General features: G+C 38.1%; 1 protein-coding gene across 1 annotated transcript in view; it reads right to left on the bottom strand.

Annotated features, from left to right (window-relative positions):
• Positions 1-3,350: 3,350 nt before the first annotated feature.
• Positions 3,351-20,474, bottom strand: part of syt9b (synaptotagmin IXb) — a 33,215-nt gene continuing 16,091 nt past the window's right edge. The window contains exons 4-7 of the mRNA XM_059536407.1: positions 9,174-9,294; positions 6,915-7,086; positions 5,992-6,121; positions 3,351-3,827 (exon numbers count right to left, since the gene is read on the bottom strand). Of these exons, the coding sequence (XP_059392390.1) occupies positions 3,756-3,827; positions 5,992-6,121; positions 6,915-7,086; positions 9,174-9,294 (495 nt within the window). The 3' untranslated portion in view covers positions 3,351-3,755. The remainder of the gene's footprint in view (positions 3,828-5,991; positions 6,122-6,914; positions 7,087-9,173; positions 9,295-20,474) is intronic.

Raw genomic sequence — 20,474 nt, 5'->3', positions numbered from 1 at the left:
TTCAATTCTTCAGATCCACCTTACTAAGTCCCTAAAGGGCTCTCCATTAACACTCCATCAACCGGATATCATTGATTAAGGCAGTCTGATTAGAGCCCCATTACCGGAACCAGTAAATGAGCATAATTAGATTTTAAGACTTAAGAGCAAATTAAGAGAAAAGGTGCAGAGAAATAGGAGACGGTGCTGGTCAGGATCGTAATTCCCATGATGCCTGCGTTACTAAAGCTCCCTGCTGTCATGCCAGGCGGGAAGGAAGTCGACCGGAAGTTGAAGTCGGCCGCGTGCCGCCATCTTGTAACTTCACTTGCGTTAGCATCCCATTGACCTCCCATTCATTTTGGCGTCACTTTGACAGCGAATAACTTTACATCTGAGGCGTTTAAAGACTCCATTTGTCCATTATTTATTTATAAAGGTACACGACAATGTATAAAGGGCTCCATTACCTTCTATGTTACATTATGGCCCCGTAGAACCCCCCCCCCCCCCCGTAGTTTTTGTAAAAATAGGCTAACAATTGCGTCATGACCACTCGACTCTCTGTCGCACAGTAGAGAAATTATCATACAGACAGGAGGAGAAGCTCGCAGGCAATCGAGGAGACGTCAAGAGAGAAGCCCATAGATAAAAGCCCTGGCGTTACATTTTAAAATACTATACAAAATAATTAATCAGAATACTTACTCCTGCTCAATCACGTCAAAGAACTCCCCGCTCAAGCTCGCCGTATCTGCAAGATTAACGATGGCAGTTTGCATGCACAGCTACTAGAAGATTTACATCTGTCAGACAGGTTGCTGACGTCATCAAGCTTAGTTTGAGTCTGCGCGTCAGAAACGGAAGTGCTAAAAATGGGCTTCACTCGTCTCAATTGAGTTCCAATGGGGTCGCTGTGTCCATTTCTTTTACTGTCTATGCTGTCATGTGACAGATCGGTCGCATGGAATGATCTGAGAGCACAGAGTTTGCCTCAGTTTTGCACATCATAGATGTTAAATAATTCTGTTAAATGCTGTTAAATAATTCATAACGGTGGCAGTAATTAGGAAGCGGTGGGGCCCACAGAACACAGCGGTTACTGGAAACACTTCCCTCTTCACCCTTGACAGTTCCTCTACCGCTGAGTGCCAGCTCCTTGATTAGCAACTCGAGCCATTAGCGCTTATTGTCATTGTACAATTTTAGGTTGCATTAGGCAAACATTGATGGGTCTAATGGCGAAGGAGGTCTAGCTGCGGTCAATTTACAAAACGAATGCTCCCAATAACACCTTAAACACCCTGTTACTGATCAGAGCGAGTAATGCGACAATACTAGAATGCTGTCATTACAATCAATGAAGCCTGCTATAAACTGCATTTGTTTCATAATCTAGACAGTTTTGTGGTCATGACGTGAGTTTTACAGATTTGTACATTTTTGCTACTTTTAGCCTAAAGATGTTATTAGTTGTGCTTGCTTAGATAATATGTCATCATTACTCTTACTTGTACTTAATGATTTGAACAAACCCCTAACCATAACTTCGGCATTTAATTCAACACGCATTTACCCTAACCTCAAAACATTTTACAGTAGAATGGCAACATATTAATTAAACATCATTAATGAGAAAAACAGAAAACAGTTTAGAACTCTTTATATATACAGATATAAAGAGAGAGAGATGTGTGTGTGTGTGTGAAAATTAAGCAATTTTTAACAATACTCTAAATATGAATGTAAATATTTAAAAGTTGAGCTATACTTGCTTAACTGAGAAGGCTATATAACTTAATTTGATAATATAAATATTAACAAATATAAAAAACTGAAGCTATGTTTGTTCAACTGAAAAATACTTGAAGGCCAAGTGTGTCTTTGGCAATCAGCTCTCACTACAAGCTGTCAGTAATTGTGATCTCCACCTGCCAACTGGCAGGAGCATCTTTTCTATCATCAGTCCTCGCCCGCTGACTCCGGTAAAAAGCACAGTATGACAAGCATCATTTTAAAAGTTTAGACCCCTGGCACCGATGTGAACCCAGGCCCCTCCACACGTCAGGAAGCCTTAGTGCAGCAGGACATTGATTAAAGAGCCATCAATCATCTTTTCTTGCAGATTGCAATTTCTTTCGCTTTTGTCAGGGACCTCAGTATAGGATCTTTTACCCTCGACTGATTTCAGAATAGACAAGCATCAGTCATGTGTGGTCAGGGCCTGATGACACCATCTTAAAGAGTGAGGATGAGAGCAAAAATGACTTATCTCTGACCGCTGTCATTGCTCTGCTCATTCAAGAAAGCACAACATTAGTTCTGGTGTTTTTGCCTTTGCAGAAACAAACTCCAATTAAAAACAACTTTTTGTTTCAATATTAATAATTATAATAAATGTTTCTTGAGCACAAAGTCAGCATATTAGAATGATTTCTGTATGAATCCTGAAAATTCAGCTTTGCCATCACTAGGGGTGGGCGATATGACCAAGATCTTACACCACGATATGAGAAATTTTTATTTCACATTGGCAATATATATCACAAAATAGTTTTTTTTTTTTTAAATAAGAAATGCTACATAAACTGTATACAGTAAACAAATGAATAAAAACACTGCATATTCTTCACTGTGTAAACTAAATACATATTTATTCTTATTAAAGTTACAAAAGTGATTTAGTCAGGAATATTAGACTGCTGTCAGTTTAAAAGCTACCCAGATCCAATATGCTGTTATTCATGTTTTCTTTCTTAGCTAAGACTTAAATTTACTTATCCTTTACTAAAGGATACTTGGAAAGATGGGGATTTTGACACATACAAGTGTGTGCATTTAACTGTTCAAGCTCTATAAATTCAAAAATAACTCGATACGTCACGGGTGCCTCTCTTAAATTAGTTTTCTTTTGTTACTGATTTCTTTTCAACAGTTTAAAAATCACTTGTTTTTGAATCGCTATGCTTAAAAACGCATGTAAGCGATACGTTTTTGTGACCACATGATGTGTGTGATGATAGTCAAAAATCTCTCAATTTCTATCGGTTAATCGTGTCTACTGGCATATTGCCCACCCCATCATCACAGGAGTACATTACATATTAAAATACATTTAAAAAATGTATTTGTAACAATATGTCCCAATATTACTGTTTTTCAGTTTTTTTTTTCATCAAATAAATGCAGCCTTGATGAGCACAAGAGAATTTCTTCATCAACGTTAAACATCTTAACCTCAAACTTATAAATAATAAAAACTTTTATTATTATTAATTTAAATGATCAAAGTTTTGTTTTTTTTCTCCAGTATTTCGATTTGGCATTAATCATGATTCGAGTCTTATTATGCATTTCTTATATATTTTTATACAGTAAGACTTTACAATACCACAAAATAGACCCCATGCACTACACTTCAAACAATATTAGTGTATTACAATGTGTTATACAGATACATAAAACATGACAATGTCAAAAATACTTACCTCTCAGCTAAAGTTTTCAACAAAAGCAGAACGTTCAAGGCTCGTTTTAAAACCAAATACTGCTCACACACGGTCACTTCGCATGCAGTGGACCTGACACTCTTCTTCTATCCAGGAAACCTTATGGCTAAAGAGTCCTGGGTGTTTACTGCATTGAGTGTGTGCACACATTTAAAGTGACCTTTAACAGAACCGAGAGATTTTTCTCTCGCTCGCTCCTTCCTTTTCATTAAAGTTGTGAATTGGACCATGCTGGGTGTCTCCACGGCTGAAATTTGACGGCATCCATTAAGGGGAAGGAGGTGTCCTCAGGGAATTATAGGAGCCTTGGCTCCCGCCGGCCGTGGTCTGACCAACCCACTGCCAGAGAGAAAAATCAGGGTTAGCTGAGGAGAACTCAAATGCTGAAAATCATATTTAAAGCGCACACCTAACACACATCGTGGGAGGAAACCAAATTGAATTCCGTGGCACTGAAGGGCCCAAGTGCTGCAATGTCATTATGAGTGTGCTGTCACAATGGTCCTCTAAGCACCCGAATGGCTCGTTTTTGGCTTCGAATCAATTGTGGCTGTGCCACGGCTGCAAAAATCATCTGAAATCTTCATGAAACCCTTTCACCGATCTCAGATTTCCATTTTTTGCTGGACGTAATGCTGACCTCTTCTGTATTCGTATTTGTTTATGCGAGCTGTGCCGAGGCTATAGAGGCTTTGGCGTCCCTGCTGTTTAATGCTATGGCGGCTCCGCGAGCATTACATGGTTGAGGGGGACAGGGATTGTGAATTATTGAAGATGTGTAGTCTGTGCTCCTGAGGGGTCAAAGATGTGCACACAAGATTTCAGAGCAGTAATGTGTGAAAAGCCTTAAAAAAATGGGAAGAAGATGATGAAAATGAGTGTTAACCTAAAAGAGACTTTATTGGGATTCCTCAAAGGGATTGAGGGTAAACAAAAACAAGCCATTACACTTGACTTTTCTGACAAAACATTATCACCTGAAATAACTTTTTCCTTCCTTAGCAAACTTTCATAGGTTTGGGTGACTCTAATAACTTCTGCAATGCTGTTTTGCATGATGTAATAAAGGCAGCATATAAAAAGTAAAATCAAATCTTATGTAAACATACTGAAATTTTCAGAACTAAACACTTTCTTTTCAATCCTAAAAATAAAACAAAAACATCTGAACTTCAGCTGCAAGATGTCTTATTCCGAAATCTCTAATGTCATTTAGCCAAATGCAGTAGAGCACAGTGTTATTGTAGTACATAATTGTAAACGTAATTGTAAAAATTAACATATGAATACATTTCAACAGCACCTATTAGTTGTTCAGGGTCACGGTGAGACAATAAGGAGTAAGTAGGATACTATTGTTCATAAACGCAGAATAAAAAAAAGACCAAAATTTGGTAAAGTACAGTATGTCTTTTATGAGAAATATAAAATGAATGTACATTGAAAATAATGTAAAAGACGAAAATAATCTAAATAAATAAATACATTAAAAAAAACTATTTTTAAAAAAAAGTAAAGAAAAAAATATATATGTTTTAATGAAAAATTATTAATATCAAAACAAAATTAAATAAAATCAGAGTTAAACAGTAAAAAGTAATATCAAAGTATGTGAAGCCTGTGTGTATTTTCCACAACTTTGAAAACAATGTATATTAAAAATAGAGTATAATATAAATAAGTAATAAACTAAATACAAAAATAATAAAATATACAAAACTATAAATATATTATAAAATATTATAATTAAAAATGTAAATGTATAAATTAATTGGTAATAATAGATAAATAATAAAAAGCAAATAAAAATATAAAATTATAAACATAAATACGAAAATAAATTAAAGCAATATCATTTCAAGTCGGTGTGTATTTTCAACAAGTTTGAAAAATATGTACATTGCACATAGTGTAGAATACAAATAAGTAACACACAATAATAATAATAATAATAATAATACAAATAATAAAATATACAAAATAATGAATACATAATAAAAAATATTATTATTAAAATAAACATGAAATATATAAATGGATAAATAAGAGTAAATAAAATATAAACAAATTAAATTATAGCTAAAAAAAAAAAAAAAAAAAATACAAATAAAAGGGAGTCAAAGCAGATGTAATATCAAGAACAGGCGTTTACAGCACAGAAGGGATTGAAATGAAACTATATAATTTCTCTATTTGCTATGCATGAGGACATTTCATCATATTGTGGGCTTCTTCAACTTTTTCCTAAAAGATGGCATTGTGCCTTTTATCTTGTAAAATGAATATGTCTATTAACATTTTATTATTTATATTATCTGGAAGAATACCCAGATTAAACAGCCCTGGATTCAAGAGTAAATTTAAAGATTGATTCAGAAGATCTCAAAACATCAGCAAACGTAATTAACAGGCTGTTAGTGAATCTAGGTCTCCAAACACTTCTCAGAAAACAAATCATTCTGTTGAAATTGAAATAAAGCGCTAATGGTAAGCTCAACATTACCTCTACAAGCGGATGCCAGCGGGCGATGGGTTTGCGTGGGTACGTGAGCATCTCATTCCAGTGATCGCGTCCCAAACTCTGAGCCCGGTTTCCCACATGACACACGCCAATAACCTCATTGTGACCTACTCTGTGAATGAGAAGAGCATATACAAGCTTAATATGTGACAGCTGAACCACGACACCCCTCTTTCTTTAAAGTGAAAAATATGATGATTTTTGCAAGATATTTTTATATACCTAGTTCTCTCTTTTATTCATCCGTTCTCTATTCATTTGTTTGTGCAGCAGCGCTGAGACACCGAAACACTGGGGTTCGTACTTCTCAAACAAGACAGTGATCTAAATCTGATATGAATCTCTGGCTGCATTGGGAATATACAGCTCGGGCTGTTCCTCAGATCACCCACCAGCACTAAGAATAAACTTCTATAGTCTCTAAGCACTGTGCTTGGCAAAATTTAAAAGCATGTTAAATTTAAATGAGACTCTTTTTTTTTAATTCAAATATGACAGTGAACGCTCACTAGCTCCCTCCACGCTGCTAGCTGTACGTTTGGATTAGCTCTGCTAAAACTGAATGGCTAACAATAGTGTTGGGGAAGCGACTTTGAGAAGACAGGCTTATCTAACAAGACCAAGTTGGTTTGGATGCTTGCTGCTTGCATATGTTGGTATTTTCAACAAGCAAGTACAAGATAGCAAAGGTAGCTAGCTATTTTAAAGCTTGATTCAAATCATTTGAATAATTTGAACAAATCAGTTCACTAAAATGAATCAGACTCCCCAGTGCGACATATTCAAATGTGTTTAATCTTTTCTTCAGTTCGCTCAGATGTAAATGTGACAATGATATAATACGATGATGTGAGTAATGTCGCTAGTTTTAAGTTAAAAGTTACTAAGACATATTAGTTTCTTACCGGTCATAGTCCATGACTGCTATTAAAAGACTTATTTGGTCGATGTTCTCAGGTGGAACATCAAAAACAATGGCTTCATTGTAGACAGGATTGAGAGTGTTCCTTTTGGTTGAAGTTTTCCTTTTCTTCAGTCTCCGGCCGTCACACATTATAGAAACCTTCACATAAGGATCTTAAAGACAGAAAAAGCACAAAAATAGCTATTTAGAATTGAATTAAAAATGGCTTTTACATTTTTTTCAGCTGAAGATGAAATCACTCAAAATTAAATAATTAAATGTTAAAACATAAATTGTTAAATTCAGAATTAAATACATAAATGGTTGTTTGTTCATTCATTTAATTAATTATTTCCTCCACATTTCATTTTCAGGGGTACAGTTGTCGACTCGGCACATAATTAAATAAAAAGTATGGATTTCATTTCTTAGTACATCAGTGTGAATGAAGGAATGAATGAATGAATAATTAAATAAATCACATGTATGGATTCCACTGTTAGTGCATGAAAGGAAAGAATAAATTAATAAACAAAGAAACAAACAAACAAATAAATGAATGGATACATGAATGAATGAATAAATAAATAAATGAATGAATACTTATTTATGCATTTATTTAATTATGTATTTAACAATTATGTAATTATGTATTTATATATTTCAACATTTATTTAATGATTGAATTTTGAGTAATTTGGCTCTCCATATAAAATGGGGTTCAAACAGGATGCAGAATTACAGAATTTAGAAAAAATGAATTAAAATGGACTGAAATAGATACCACATATTTAAAATATCTGCACAAGTGTTTGGCCACCCTAGCTAAATAAATATTTATTTCAATTAATTATTATAAATTATTTTTATTAAATATTTGGTATAACAGTTACTATAATACATATTTAGAAAATATTAAATACAAATATTTATATATTGTTTTAAAAGGTACAATAAATAGCAATGAGATTTTGTTTTATTTCTAAATTATTTCTAAAATTGATTTGTAAAACATAATTATTATACAATTTTATATTTAATTGATAAAATGTATATTTATATTATTTCACACACATAATTATACAGTACAGACCAAAAGTTTGGACACACTTTCTCATTCAAAGAGTTTTCTTTATTTTCATGACTATGAAAATTGTAGCGTCACACTGAAGACATCAAGGGCTATTTGACCAAGAAGGAGAGTGATGGGGTGCTGCGCCAGATGACCTGGCCTCCAGTCACCGGACCTGAACCCAATCGAGATGGTTTAGGGGTAAGCTGGACCGCAGACTGAAGGCAAAAGGGCCAACAAGTGCTAAGCATCTCTCGGGGAACTCCTTCAAGACTGTTGGAAGACCATTTCAGGTGACTACCTCTTGAAGCTCATCAAGAGAATGCCAAGAGTGTGCAAAGCAGTAATCAAAGCAAAAGGTGGCTACTTTGAAGAACCTAGAATATGACATATTTTCAGTTGTATCACACTTTTTTGTTATGTATATAATTCCATATATAATTCCACATGTGTTAATTCATAGTTTTGATGCCTTTAGTGTGAATCTACAATTTTCCTAGTCATGAAAATAAAGAAAACTCTTTGAATGAGAAGGTGTGTCCAAACTTTTGGTCTGTACTGTATATATATATATATATATATATATATATATATATATATATATATATATATATATACACACACACACACACACACACACACACACACACACACACACACACACACACACATACATATATAGTTATTTTATTTATAAATCTTATTTAAATCTTTTATTTTGATGCATTTCATATATACACACACACACACACACACTGATATATATATATATATATATATATATGTACTTATATATGTATATATATGTACTTAACTTTTGTTTTATTTATTATTTTTATTTAAATATAAAAAAATATATATTTTATTTATTTTGATGCACCAGGGTAGAAAATCACTTGTGTGAATGTTCTTAATTGCTCTTCTTTTCAATCTGATTGTACCCCAGTGCAAGTGTGTTACTTGTGTTTAGATGAACTACAAAAGCATTCTGGATTTTGCCCAACCGCACTTCGCAACTACCTGTGTTTGTAAAATCTCCTGCCACATTCTCAAGCGTTTGGTCTATTAAATCAATGATCTTTTAGAGAGCCCAGGGTGCCCTATGTTTTAACTTGCCATGATGACATCAAAACATCATTACCGCTGAGACAATAAGTCATTTAGAGGCGAGGACGATGGGGAGCCTACCAGACGCTCCTGTGATGTCCATGGCTTTAAGATTTCTGGCTTTAATTATCGTTATTGTCAATCGGCCGGCAGTTGGCAAGTAACAAAGAGAAAACATCAGATCTCCCAGATCCACATTATCCTAGAAGAGACACAGAAACAGGATACATTAACTTAAAGAATCATATCATAAAAGCTGATTTAGTGCAAATTAAACAACATTTACCAAGCCTTCCCCGAGCTTCTACTCATTAGAACGATCCATTTATTCTTTCAATCCATAGCAGTGTGCAGTATCATATAACCAAACACCTTCCTGGATGCAACTTGTACAGAAATGGCTTTTTAAATGGTCAAAACCATGCAACTGTTTATTAACTTGATGTCTTAAGTGCAAAACTCACTGCCATAATGCTTAAGTGTTGTTGGTGGTTGCTCAGAATCTTCATGGAAAGTTTTATATTTATATTTTGGCACACAAGGCACACATTGTTTTATGAATATGAATGAAAGACGCTGCGATTGAAGAAAATAGTGCAGTGCCAATCATATCTGACCCCACAGCAAACACTGCAGCCTGTTCATATTTAAAGGTCAGAAAGAAGGAAGAAACCAGTCACGTAAAGTTAAATTACAACTGTTTTTGGTGCAAGAAATATTATAAATGGATATCAAAGGGGAAACAGCATACAATACAGCTAGTTAAAGAAATAAAACGCATTATTATGGTTGTCTGACATATCATAAGCACTCAATACAGATTTATGGGAACAGAGAAGTGTTTCACCTCAAGGGAATCCTGTTTATCCACTCCTAAAGGCGAGCAGAAACCTGCTGTCTAATTATCACTTCTGAAAATAGACGCGATTTGCACTTTTTTCTTTTTTTTTATTAGAGACGTTCGTATAACAAACTAAAAATGCAATCCATAATTAACATCTCATCATAATGAGCCTCAGTGTATTGGGAGCCAACAAAGCATAAACTATCGCTTTAATGGTGATCTTGTCACTCACACACACACACACACACACACACACACACACACACACACACACACACACACACACACACACACACACACACACATACACACACAAGCCACTCAAATTTTATGATAATGACTGTTTATTTGAATATGACAGAATTATAACAGAGCTAACTAGCTTATGGCACAAGAAGAATGCACACATTTCAAGTCTTTCACAAGCTGATGTACTGTTGGATATGATTGTGATTTTTTTTTAACTGTTTTTGAAACAAGTCTCTAGTGCTTACCAAGGCTGCATTTATTTGCTGAAAAAAATACAGTAATATTCTGAAATATTATTACTATCTAAAATAATAGTTTTCTATTTTATTATACTTCATAATTTAATTGGTAATATTTACGATTCGTGATCGGGGCGGCTCCGACGTTCTTCCAATCAGGTTCGGACACTCTTTAACACACCTCAAACCAAAGGAAAATCTGATAAAATAATCTGTAGAACCAGCAAGATAATCGGGACATAGTTAGGCAACAAGCCCAAAATCAGCTTGTTTATCTTTTGGTGTGTACCCAGCATAAGCTGGATTTTCAGCATATTTACTGCAGTCTTTAGTGTCACATGATCCTTCAGAAATCATTCGGAATGTCTTGGTTACGTACGTAACCCTCGGAATGGAGACGTTATGTCGAACGACATATGGGGTCTCACTTGGGAGGCCAATCATCTCAGAGTTTAAGAAAAAACGCCAATGAAAATTGGCTAGTGGATTTAACATACCTGAGCCACTCCCCGTGCCAACGGGTATAAATAGGGCGACAGGTGCATCCACTCATTAGGTTTTACGCTGAGGAGCTGAGAACATGGAATGGAAGGGGTTTCAACCTTCAGTGAAAGATTGCTTCAAATCTTCCCTATTTGTTCTTTCAGCTTGGCAAGACAATGGGGAAGCGAGCCTTAGGAAAAGGTCGCTACGGAGACCACATCCTACCCGTAGGGAGGTGACATGTGGAGATACTGATATGGACTGACCCAGGGGGCAGTACTACATCTGAAAGGGGTCTCTGAGGCAGGTCCTGCCTTAGAGTAGGGATGGAACGGCTGCCAGAAGAGACTGACAGAACTGGTCTGTCAAGGGAAGACATGGGTTTGCCAAGAGGGAAACCTTACCGGGTGAAAAATACACATATGGGGTTACCTGTAGGGACTTACCTTTACCTTTCAGGTCGATCGCTGCAAACCAGTCCTGGGGCTGAACGCATTTGATAATGCGTTTCTGCGTCAACATCTTGAACAGGAGCTTGTGCAGGGCCCGATTCAGGACTCGCAGATCCAGGATAGGCCGAAGGCCACCGCTTTTCTTGGGTACGATGAAGTTAGGGCTGTAAAACCCTGTCCTCATCTCGGCTGGAGGGACCGGCTCGATTGCATCCTTCGCCAGCAGGACAGCAATCTCCTTGCGCAAGACAGAGGCGTCCCGGACTGCCACCGAAGTCTCGAGCACGCCATTGAACTTGGGAGGTCGCCGGGCGAACTGAATCGCGTAACCGAGTCGGACAGTCCGAATGAGCCAGCGTGACGGGTTGGGCAGCGCAAGCCACGCTCCCAAACTCTGTACAAGTGGCACCAAAGGGACAGTCGACATACCCGCAGTGGTGCAGCGATGGGGAGTTGTGTCGAATGGCCCAGAAGGCATCGCGTTTCGAGTCATCACAGCCACACTCCTCGTGTTCCTGGAGGAACTGGCCAGAGACACGTGGAGATGCGTTGCGTCTCCGAACCGCGACCTCTTGACCACTGGCGAAGGGGGCGTCGTGGGTGAGAATGAGGAGGCAGTGCGTCGCTCATCATCAACCCGCTAGACTTGCAACTAGGAGGAAAGGGAAATTGCTCTTTTATGAAAAAGTGGGTGCCGCCGGCTATTGGACCAGCGTCGGAACAGAAAAAAACAAAAACTGAGGATTCTCCACCCGGCCCTCCTCCGGGGGAAGGAGTGGCTCTGTCTCCGCCAGCTCCTGAAGAGCAGTCTCCATCATCTCCGAGTTGCTGTGTCAGGGCCGCTTAGTTGTCTTCCTAGAGGACTTCGCAGCCGGAAGTGACACGGGGGGCGCCACTCTCCTGCACGGGGCTCAACGCACCGGCCTCGAAGAACTCTCAGCAAGGGGCGGAGCTGGTGTGGAGGACGTAGGGGGGCGCCCATGGCGACGAGCAGGCTGAGGCACTGTCCGCGACGGAATGGTGGCAACCGGAGGATCACGTCGTGGCGAGATGTGCTGTATGGCCTCAGTCTGCTTTTGTTCTGTCAGGAACTGCTGGGCACAGCCCCTGACAGCGTTGCCACACAGGACAGCCTGGGAGATGGGAGCGTCGAGAAAGTGCACTTTGTCAACGTCTCTCATACAGACCAGGCTGGACCAGAACGGCACTACTGGACCACCAGAGTGGACATCGCCTTCCCGAGGGACTGCGTCGTGACTTCCGTGTAGGGTTGGGTATCGAGAATCGAGTGGAACCGGGACTAGCTTTGCGATTTTCCCGGTATCGTTCAAAAGTTTTAATTTTGATTCCTAGTTTCGATTCCTAAAACTTAAAAGAAAGAGAAAAAAAAGTTTCGATTCACAGTCCGCCCGGCGCCGTCCGGAAGAAGAAACCGCTGAACACCAACGAAGAAGCGTCCACCGGAAGTTTTGGTATAACGAGCGATCGAACATGGACAGCGTGCGTCGGCGGTCCAAAGTGTGGCTTCACTTTTCGAAAAAAAAACGAAATCTCGGCAAAATGCAACATTTGCAGCAAGATTGCTTCGTGCATAGGAGGGTGCATGTCAAACATAATAAAGCACCTCCGATGTCATGGAGTGCAAGTAAATGTGTGCCCTGTATTTGACGCGCTGCACAGACCGTCCTCCACTGCCTCTTCCTCTGGCTCCGACCTCCAGCCTGGCACCGCAGTGACTACACTGCAGTCCGAATCCGGTAAGTAAAACAATACATACCAAAAATAATATGTCTTGCGCCAACATTGAGGCAGCTAACAAATTAGCCCAAATTAGCCCAAATGGTGGTGGAACCAACAAAAGACTTACCTTTGCTGTCAAATCTTGCTTTCTCTTATTTATGTGTTCAAGCGTCATCTACTCCAAGCGAACTTGTTTTCTCCACAGCAGGAGATACAATTTGTCCAGAACGCTCACGCATCCTGCCTGAGAAAGCAGATATGATAATTTTCTTGAACAAGAACTGTTTCTGATTTTATACTGTACCTGCTGCTAATCTGGACTGAGTTTTAAAAGTTGTCTCTAATAGTTTATTTTCTATTCTGCACCAGGTTAGCCCATCAGTGGGAGCAAGGTAATGTTTAAGTACCTGCAGTATCATACACTGTCATGTGTAAATGTTTGTGAGGTTTTCAAAAATAAAGCTCTCTTGAGGAAAGTGTACCCCTGTGAAAATTTATTCATAATTAATAATATTTATATAATATTCAAGTTCATAGATTTGATATTTATATCGTAGTTGAAAACAGCCCTGTGAGAAATTCATAGTAAAGTTAATAAAAAGTAAAAAGTTCATAGAATTCAAATTGATGGAGAAGGTCAGACTATTTTCTTCAGAAAGACAGTTGGTTAGCTAAGCTCATTTAAAATATCTTAAACTTTTTTTGACCCTGCCTCTTAAAAGAATCGGAATCGAGAATCGTTGGGAACCGGAATCGAAACAAGGAATCGGAATCGGACTCGGAATCGTTCAAATTTAAACGATACCCATCCCTACTTCCGTCACCCGGATAGGGTGAGGTCAGTCGCCGTGCGCAGCTCCTGCATCAACCTCGGGTTGGTTCTACCCTCGTGCATTTGTTAAAGCCTTGGCTTTGGTGTGTTTGGAGGATAGCCATGGCATGCAGAGCAGAGGCAGCTTGGCCCGCAGCACTGTCCCCATGCACATCCGGGAAGAAAGGAACCAGAGCAAAATGCGGTTGTGAGCTGCGGTTGTGAGCCGCGCTCTACACCGAGAACCAATCAAACAGCAATGAGTATTCAGGGCTGGGTGGTGCATTCACCTCCATCCTGATGCTCACAGCTGCCCGGGCAAGCATGGCTGTCAACTCTGGGTCCAATTCGGCAGTGGCGACAACACCAGCCCCGCCGAATCTTCATCCACAGAGGTCAACAGCCCATCCCCAATGCTGCAATCGACATCTGATCCCCGGCGGCAAACTGAATGACCCGTTGGGACTGCCATAAGACAGCCCAGCAAAATCACCCAGCAGCCGCACAGGACAAACATTGCAGAAGGGGTAAGAGGTCCGTGGGGCGTGGCCCGGCGGAAAACTCTCACTGTCACCTTCAAATCTCCCAGAGAGTCTCTCCTCTTAGTTGAAGCGCCCAGGGGAATCGCTGAAAGGGACACCACTGTTGGCGCCGTACCGCCAACCGGAACAGCTTCCCGACACAGCAGATGAATGGCTTTGTGGAGTATAACAGCTTTCATACAACCACTCGGCTCCGAAGCAAGGAGCTGCGCACGGCGACTGACCTCACCCTATCCGGGTGACGGAAGTAGGGATGGGTATCGTTTAAATTTGAACGATTCCGAGTCCGATTCCGATTCCTTGTTTCGATTCCGGTTCCCAACGATTCTCGATTCCGATTCTTTTAAGAGGCAGGGTCAAAAAAAGTTTAAGATATTTTAATCGCCCTGTCGCCCTATTTATAACCGTTGGATCGGGGAGTGGCTCAGGTATGTTAAATCCACTAGCCAATTTTCATTGGCGTTTTCTCTTAAACTCAGAGATGATTGGCCTCCCAAGTGAGACCCCATATGTCGTTCGACATAACTCGTAGTGACCGACAGATAGGGAACATGCTGATTTGCTGCTCAATTATTATAAATGGTTCTGATTATTATCATTGTTTTTTTTATCATGGAACATATTTTAGAATTCTTTATTTGAAGTATTTATTTAGAATTATTAGACGTATTTATTTGAAGTAGGAATGTTTTGTATTATAATTGTTTTTACTGTCACTTTTTACTGTTACTTTAATGCACACTTGCTGAATAAATGTATTTTTTAATTTTTTTATTTGTACTCGATTTCATCGCTGTTTTCACAAACATATTAAGCAGCAAAAACTGTTTTCAACATAATATAACAATCAGGTAAAAAAGGCAGCTTTGCCACCACAGGAATAAATAAATTGTAAAATATATTCCAATATATTTTGCAATATTATTTCTATACTGTATTTTTTATCAAATAATTATAGCCTTGATGAGCATGCAAGACTTCTTTCGAAAAATATTTGTAAAAAATATTTTGAACTTTTTGCCACCATTATGCACGTACACACACACATATATTCACACACACACACACACACATATACATACATATATATATATATATATATATATATATATATATATATATATATATATATATATATACACAACCCGAATTCCGGAAAAGTTGGGACGTTTTTTAAATTTTAATAAAATGAAAAACTAAAGGAATTTCAAATCACATGAGCCAATATTTTATTCACAATAGAACATAGATAACGTAGCAAATGTTTAAACTGAGAAATTTTACACTTTTATTCACTTAATTAGCTCATTTAAAATTTAATGCCTGCTACAGGTCTCAAAAAAGTTGGCACGGGGGCAACAAATGGCTAAAAAAGCAAGCAGTTTTGAAAAGATTCAGCTGGGAGAACATCTAGTGATTAATTAAGATAATTGATATCAGGTCTGTAACATGATTAGCTATAAAAGCTTTGTCTTAGAGAAGGAGAGTCTCTCAGAAGTAAAGATGGGCAGAGGCTCTCCAATCTGTGAAAGACTGCGTAAAAAAATTGTGGAAAACTTTAAAAACAATGTTCCTCAACGTCAAATTGCAAAGGCTTTGCAAATCTCATCATCTACAGTGCATAACATCATCAAAAGATTCAGAGAAACTGGAGAAATCTCTGTGCGTAAGGGACAAGGCCGGAGACCTTTATTGGATGCCCGTGGTCTTCGGGCTCTCAGACGACACTGCATCACTCATCGGCATGATTGTGTCAATGACATTACTAAATGGGCCCAGGAATACTTTCAGAAACCACTATCGGTAAACACAATCCGCCGTGCCATCAGCAGATGCCAACTAAAGCTCTATCATGCAAAAAGGAAGCCATATGTGAACATGGTCCAGAAGCGCCGTCGTGTCCTGTGGGCCAAGGCTCATTTAAAATGGACTATTTCAAAGTGGAATAGTGTTTTATGGTCAGACGAGTCCAAATTTGACATTCTTGTTGGAAATCACGGACGCCGTGTCCTCCGGGCTAAAGAGGAGGGAGACCTTCCAGCATGTTATCAGCGTTCAGTTCAAAAGCCAGCATCTCTGATGGTATGGGGGTGCATAAGTGCATACGGTATGGGCAGCTTTCATGTTTTGGAAGGCTCTGTGAATGCTGAAAGGTATATAAAGGTTTTAGAGCAACATATGCTTCCCTCCAAACAACGTCTATTTCAGGGAAGGCCTTGTTTATTTCAGCAGGACAATGCAAAACCACATACTGCAGCTATAACAACAGCATGGCTTCGTCGTAGAAGAGTCCGGGTGCTAACCTGGCCTGCCTGCAGTCCAGATCTTTCACCTATAAAGAACATTTGGCGCATCATTAAACGAAAAATACGTCAAAGACGACCACGAACTCTTCAGCAGCTGGAAATCTATATAAGGCAAGAATGGGACCAAATTCCAACAGCAAAACTCCAGCAACTCATAGCCTCAATGCCCAGACGTCTTCAAACTGTTTTGAAAAGAAAAGGAGATGCTACACCATGGTAAACATGCCCCGTCCCAACTATTTTGAGACCTGTAGCAGAAATCAAAATTGAAATGAGCTCATTTTGTGCATAAAATTGTAAACTTTCTCAGTTTAAACATTTGCTATGTTATCTATGTTCTATTGTGAATAAAATATTGGCTCATGTGATTTGAAAGTCTTTTAGTTTTCATTTTATTAAATTTTAAAAAACGTCCCAACTTTTCCGGAATTCGGGTTGTATATATATATATATATATATCTCAAACCTATGTGATCTAGGTAACTATGTAGTTCATGTGTCACCAGCGGTCAACAGTTATGCATACATGCAGCTCTGTGGTTCATCTCTGCGCATTAATGCAATGACACAACAGAATGGAAGAGAAGATGACAGCCATACATTAGTAATGAATCAAAGTGTGTGCTGAACTCAAATGGGTCTTTAATGCATGCCAGCCAAGCACTGGCCAATCCCACAGCTACCAGAACTTTCACATGCTGTCAATTATAAACTGATCTATGTTAATGGACATGCTCTGCGCTGGGATCAGATGGGTGTGTAGTGTTGCTGAGAGCATGTTAGAACTTTTAGCATTACTTAGCCTCCCATATCTTTCTCTCCCCCACGGATATAAGATCTCAAAGCTGCATGAAGCCCATCAGCTGGCATTACAGGAAAAACTTTGATTTGAACTGCATAGTATTACACACATTATTGTTCAAAGATTTGGAGCGAGTAGTTTTTTTTTTGTTTGTTTTTTTAAGTATACTTTTATCAGGCAAGGATGCATTAAATTGATCAAAAATTTCCATTTATCAGTTTTCCACTAAAAATTACAATTAGAAATGTTTTTTTCAGATTAAAATTTTTTCTGAAAAATCATTTGAGACTGAAAATTCAGCTTTGCATTGCAAAACAAATACATTTTAAAATATTTTCAAATAGAAAACAGTTATTTGAAATGTTAACCATATTCTCAATTACTGTTATTAATGCATCAAATAAATGCAGCTCTGGTGAGTATAACTTTTTCAAAATGTTTTTTTTCTTTTCTGCAAATTTCTTTTTAAAAAAAGTAAAAAATATTTTGAAAGTTAGTGTTTATAAATGTTGATTGTAATTTTTTTTTTGATTTTAAGAATTGTGTTCAGACAATATACCTTTGACACTAGCACATTTATTTCCTTATTTTCAAAGTAATTAAAAATAGCAAATCATTTTTTTAAACCATTTTACGTTTACGCTAAATATATATATATTTATCATAAACTAGCTCTGTAGTATTTTAAATATAAAATAAACATAAAAGTCAGTGTGTTAAGAAAAAAATATCTGAAAACAAGTTTGATCACAGATGGTAACTAAAATGACCCTAGTTAAAAAAAATAAACAAAACAACCTATGTCATAACTTATTTAAAATAAACGTATTTAATACTAAGTATACTTCAAGTCCATTAACATATTCATTGACATATCACTTCCGACTTACTGATATAATCGTACAATGAAACTTTATTTGGAGTATTTATTTGGAGCACAATGCACATTTCTTCATATTTTGCCAAAAATGTTTTAATGTCACTATTGATGAGGACTAACCCGTGCATAATATCAGTCTTTAAATGAAAGAAATTTCATGTGTACCTGAAGTATACTTGCAATAGTTCCACTTTAGCACAATAATATATGCAGTACTTTATACCTCAGTATTTCAGCACTATACTTCCACACAGTTTAAATACACCAGTCTAGTATATTAAAAAGTACAATTACAAGATATGTTTATTAAGTACATAAATGTGTAAATGTAGTATTCTAAACTTGGCCTCTACCTAAACTCCCAAGACTTGACTCTACTTAGACTACCTCAAAGGCTTGAAACTTAGACTTCATCTTGGATTCTTTCTGAAATGCTGGAGACTTGTATTAAGGATGCCACAACAAGAAAATGGCTGATTGAGTGAATAATGTGTGTGCATACCAGTCATGGACTTCCTGTCTTTCTCGAAGTGACTTCGGGCACTATAAAGGAAACTGCATGAGTGGTCAGCACACCTCATTGGGCTTCTAAGGCTTCCTGACACATCTAATCATCTGTGATTGTGTGTATTTGAGGAGCTCAGAGGGCCTGTTAAGATAGATCAGTCCCATCCTGAGCAGTTCAGAGCCCTCGGGTTTCTCGCACAGCGGGAGGCTCCATCTATTACGGTGAAGCAGAAAGGTCAAAGCAGCAAGCAGCAGAGATAGGCTCATTATCTGGCCAGGTCGCAGCGCTGCGTCCGCTCCCGACGACTGTGCTGAGAGCCGTGTTCATTAATGCAACTAGGTCTCCATCCCCTTTAATTGTCTTCTCAATGCCGGAACCAGGATTCAAACACCCAGTTCAAACACTGATGAAGGAACAGTTTACCATTCAGCAAAAGGTTCAAATAAAGTTTCAAAAACAATCTTTCCTAACACCACTGGCACATTTAAAGGGATGGATTACCTAATGTTATTTACAGTGGAAAAGAGTACTTTAGATTATTAAAATGTTCTTCACACTGAGAAAAAATGGTTGTTTTAAGAACTGTTCACTGAAAGGTTCTTTGGGGAACCAAAACTGGTTCTTATATGGCATTTCGGTGAAAAACCCCTTTTGTAACCTTTATTTTTAAGAGTGCATGTATGACTTTCTATCCTCTGTACAATACAAAAATATTTGTAAAAAATTAATGGGGTCCAAAAAACATTTTTTATAAAATTTAATTATTATGTGTTCCTCAAAAGAAATATACACTACTCAAAAGGTTTGGGTCAGCAATAAAAAAAATAAAAATAATATATATACAGTATATATATATATATATATATACACACTCACCTAAAGGATTATTAGGAACACCATACTAATACTGTGTTTGACCCCCTTTCGCCTTCAGAACGGCCTTAATTCTACGTGGCATTGATTCAACAAGGTGCTGAAAGCATTCTTTAGAAATGTTGGCCCATATTGATAGGATCGCATCTTGCAGTTGATGGAGATTTGTGGGATGCACATCCAGGGCACGAATCTCCCATTCAATCACATCCCAAAGATGCTCTATTGGGTTGAGATCTGGTGACTGTGGGGGCCATTTTAGTACAGTGAACTCATTGTCATGTTCAAGAAACCAATTTGAAATGATTCGAGCTTTGTGACATGGTGCATTATCCTGCTGGAAGTAGCCATCAGAGGATGGGTACATGGTGGTCATAAAGGGATGGACATGGTCAGAAACAATGCTCAGGTAGGCCGTGGCATTTAAACGATGCCCAATTGGCACTAAGGGGCCTAAAGTGAGCCAAGAAAACATCGCACCCCAAAACCCCACACCATTACACCACCACCACCAGCCTGAACAGTGGTAACAAGGCATGATGGATCCATGTTCTCATTCTGTTTACACCAAATTCTGACAACCATCTGAATGTCTCAACAGAAATCGAGACTCATCAGACCAGGCAACATTCAGACCAATTTTGGTGAGCTTG

This window comes from Carassius carassius, chromosome 43, assembly GCF_963082965.1.
Source record: "Carassius carassius chromosome 43, fCarCar2.1, whole genome shotgun sequence".
Taxonomy (NCBI): domain Eukaryota; kingdom Metazoa; phylum Chordata; class Actinopteri; order Cypriniformes; family Cyprinidae; genus Carassius; species Carassius carassius.
This window is presented reverse-complemented; position numbering and strand designations above follow the sequence as displayed.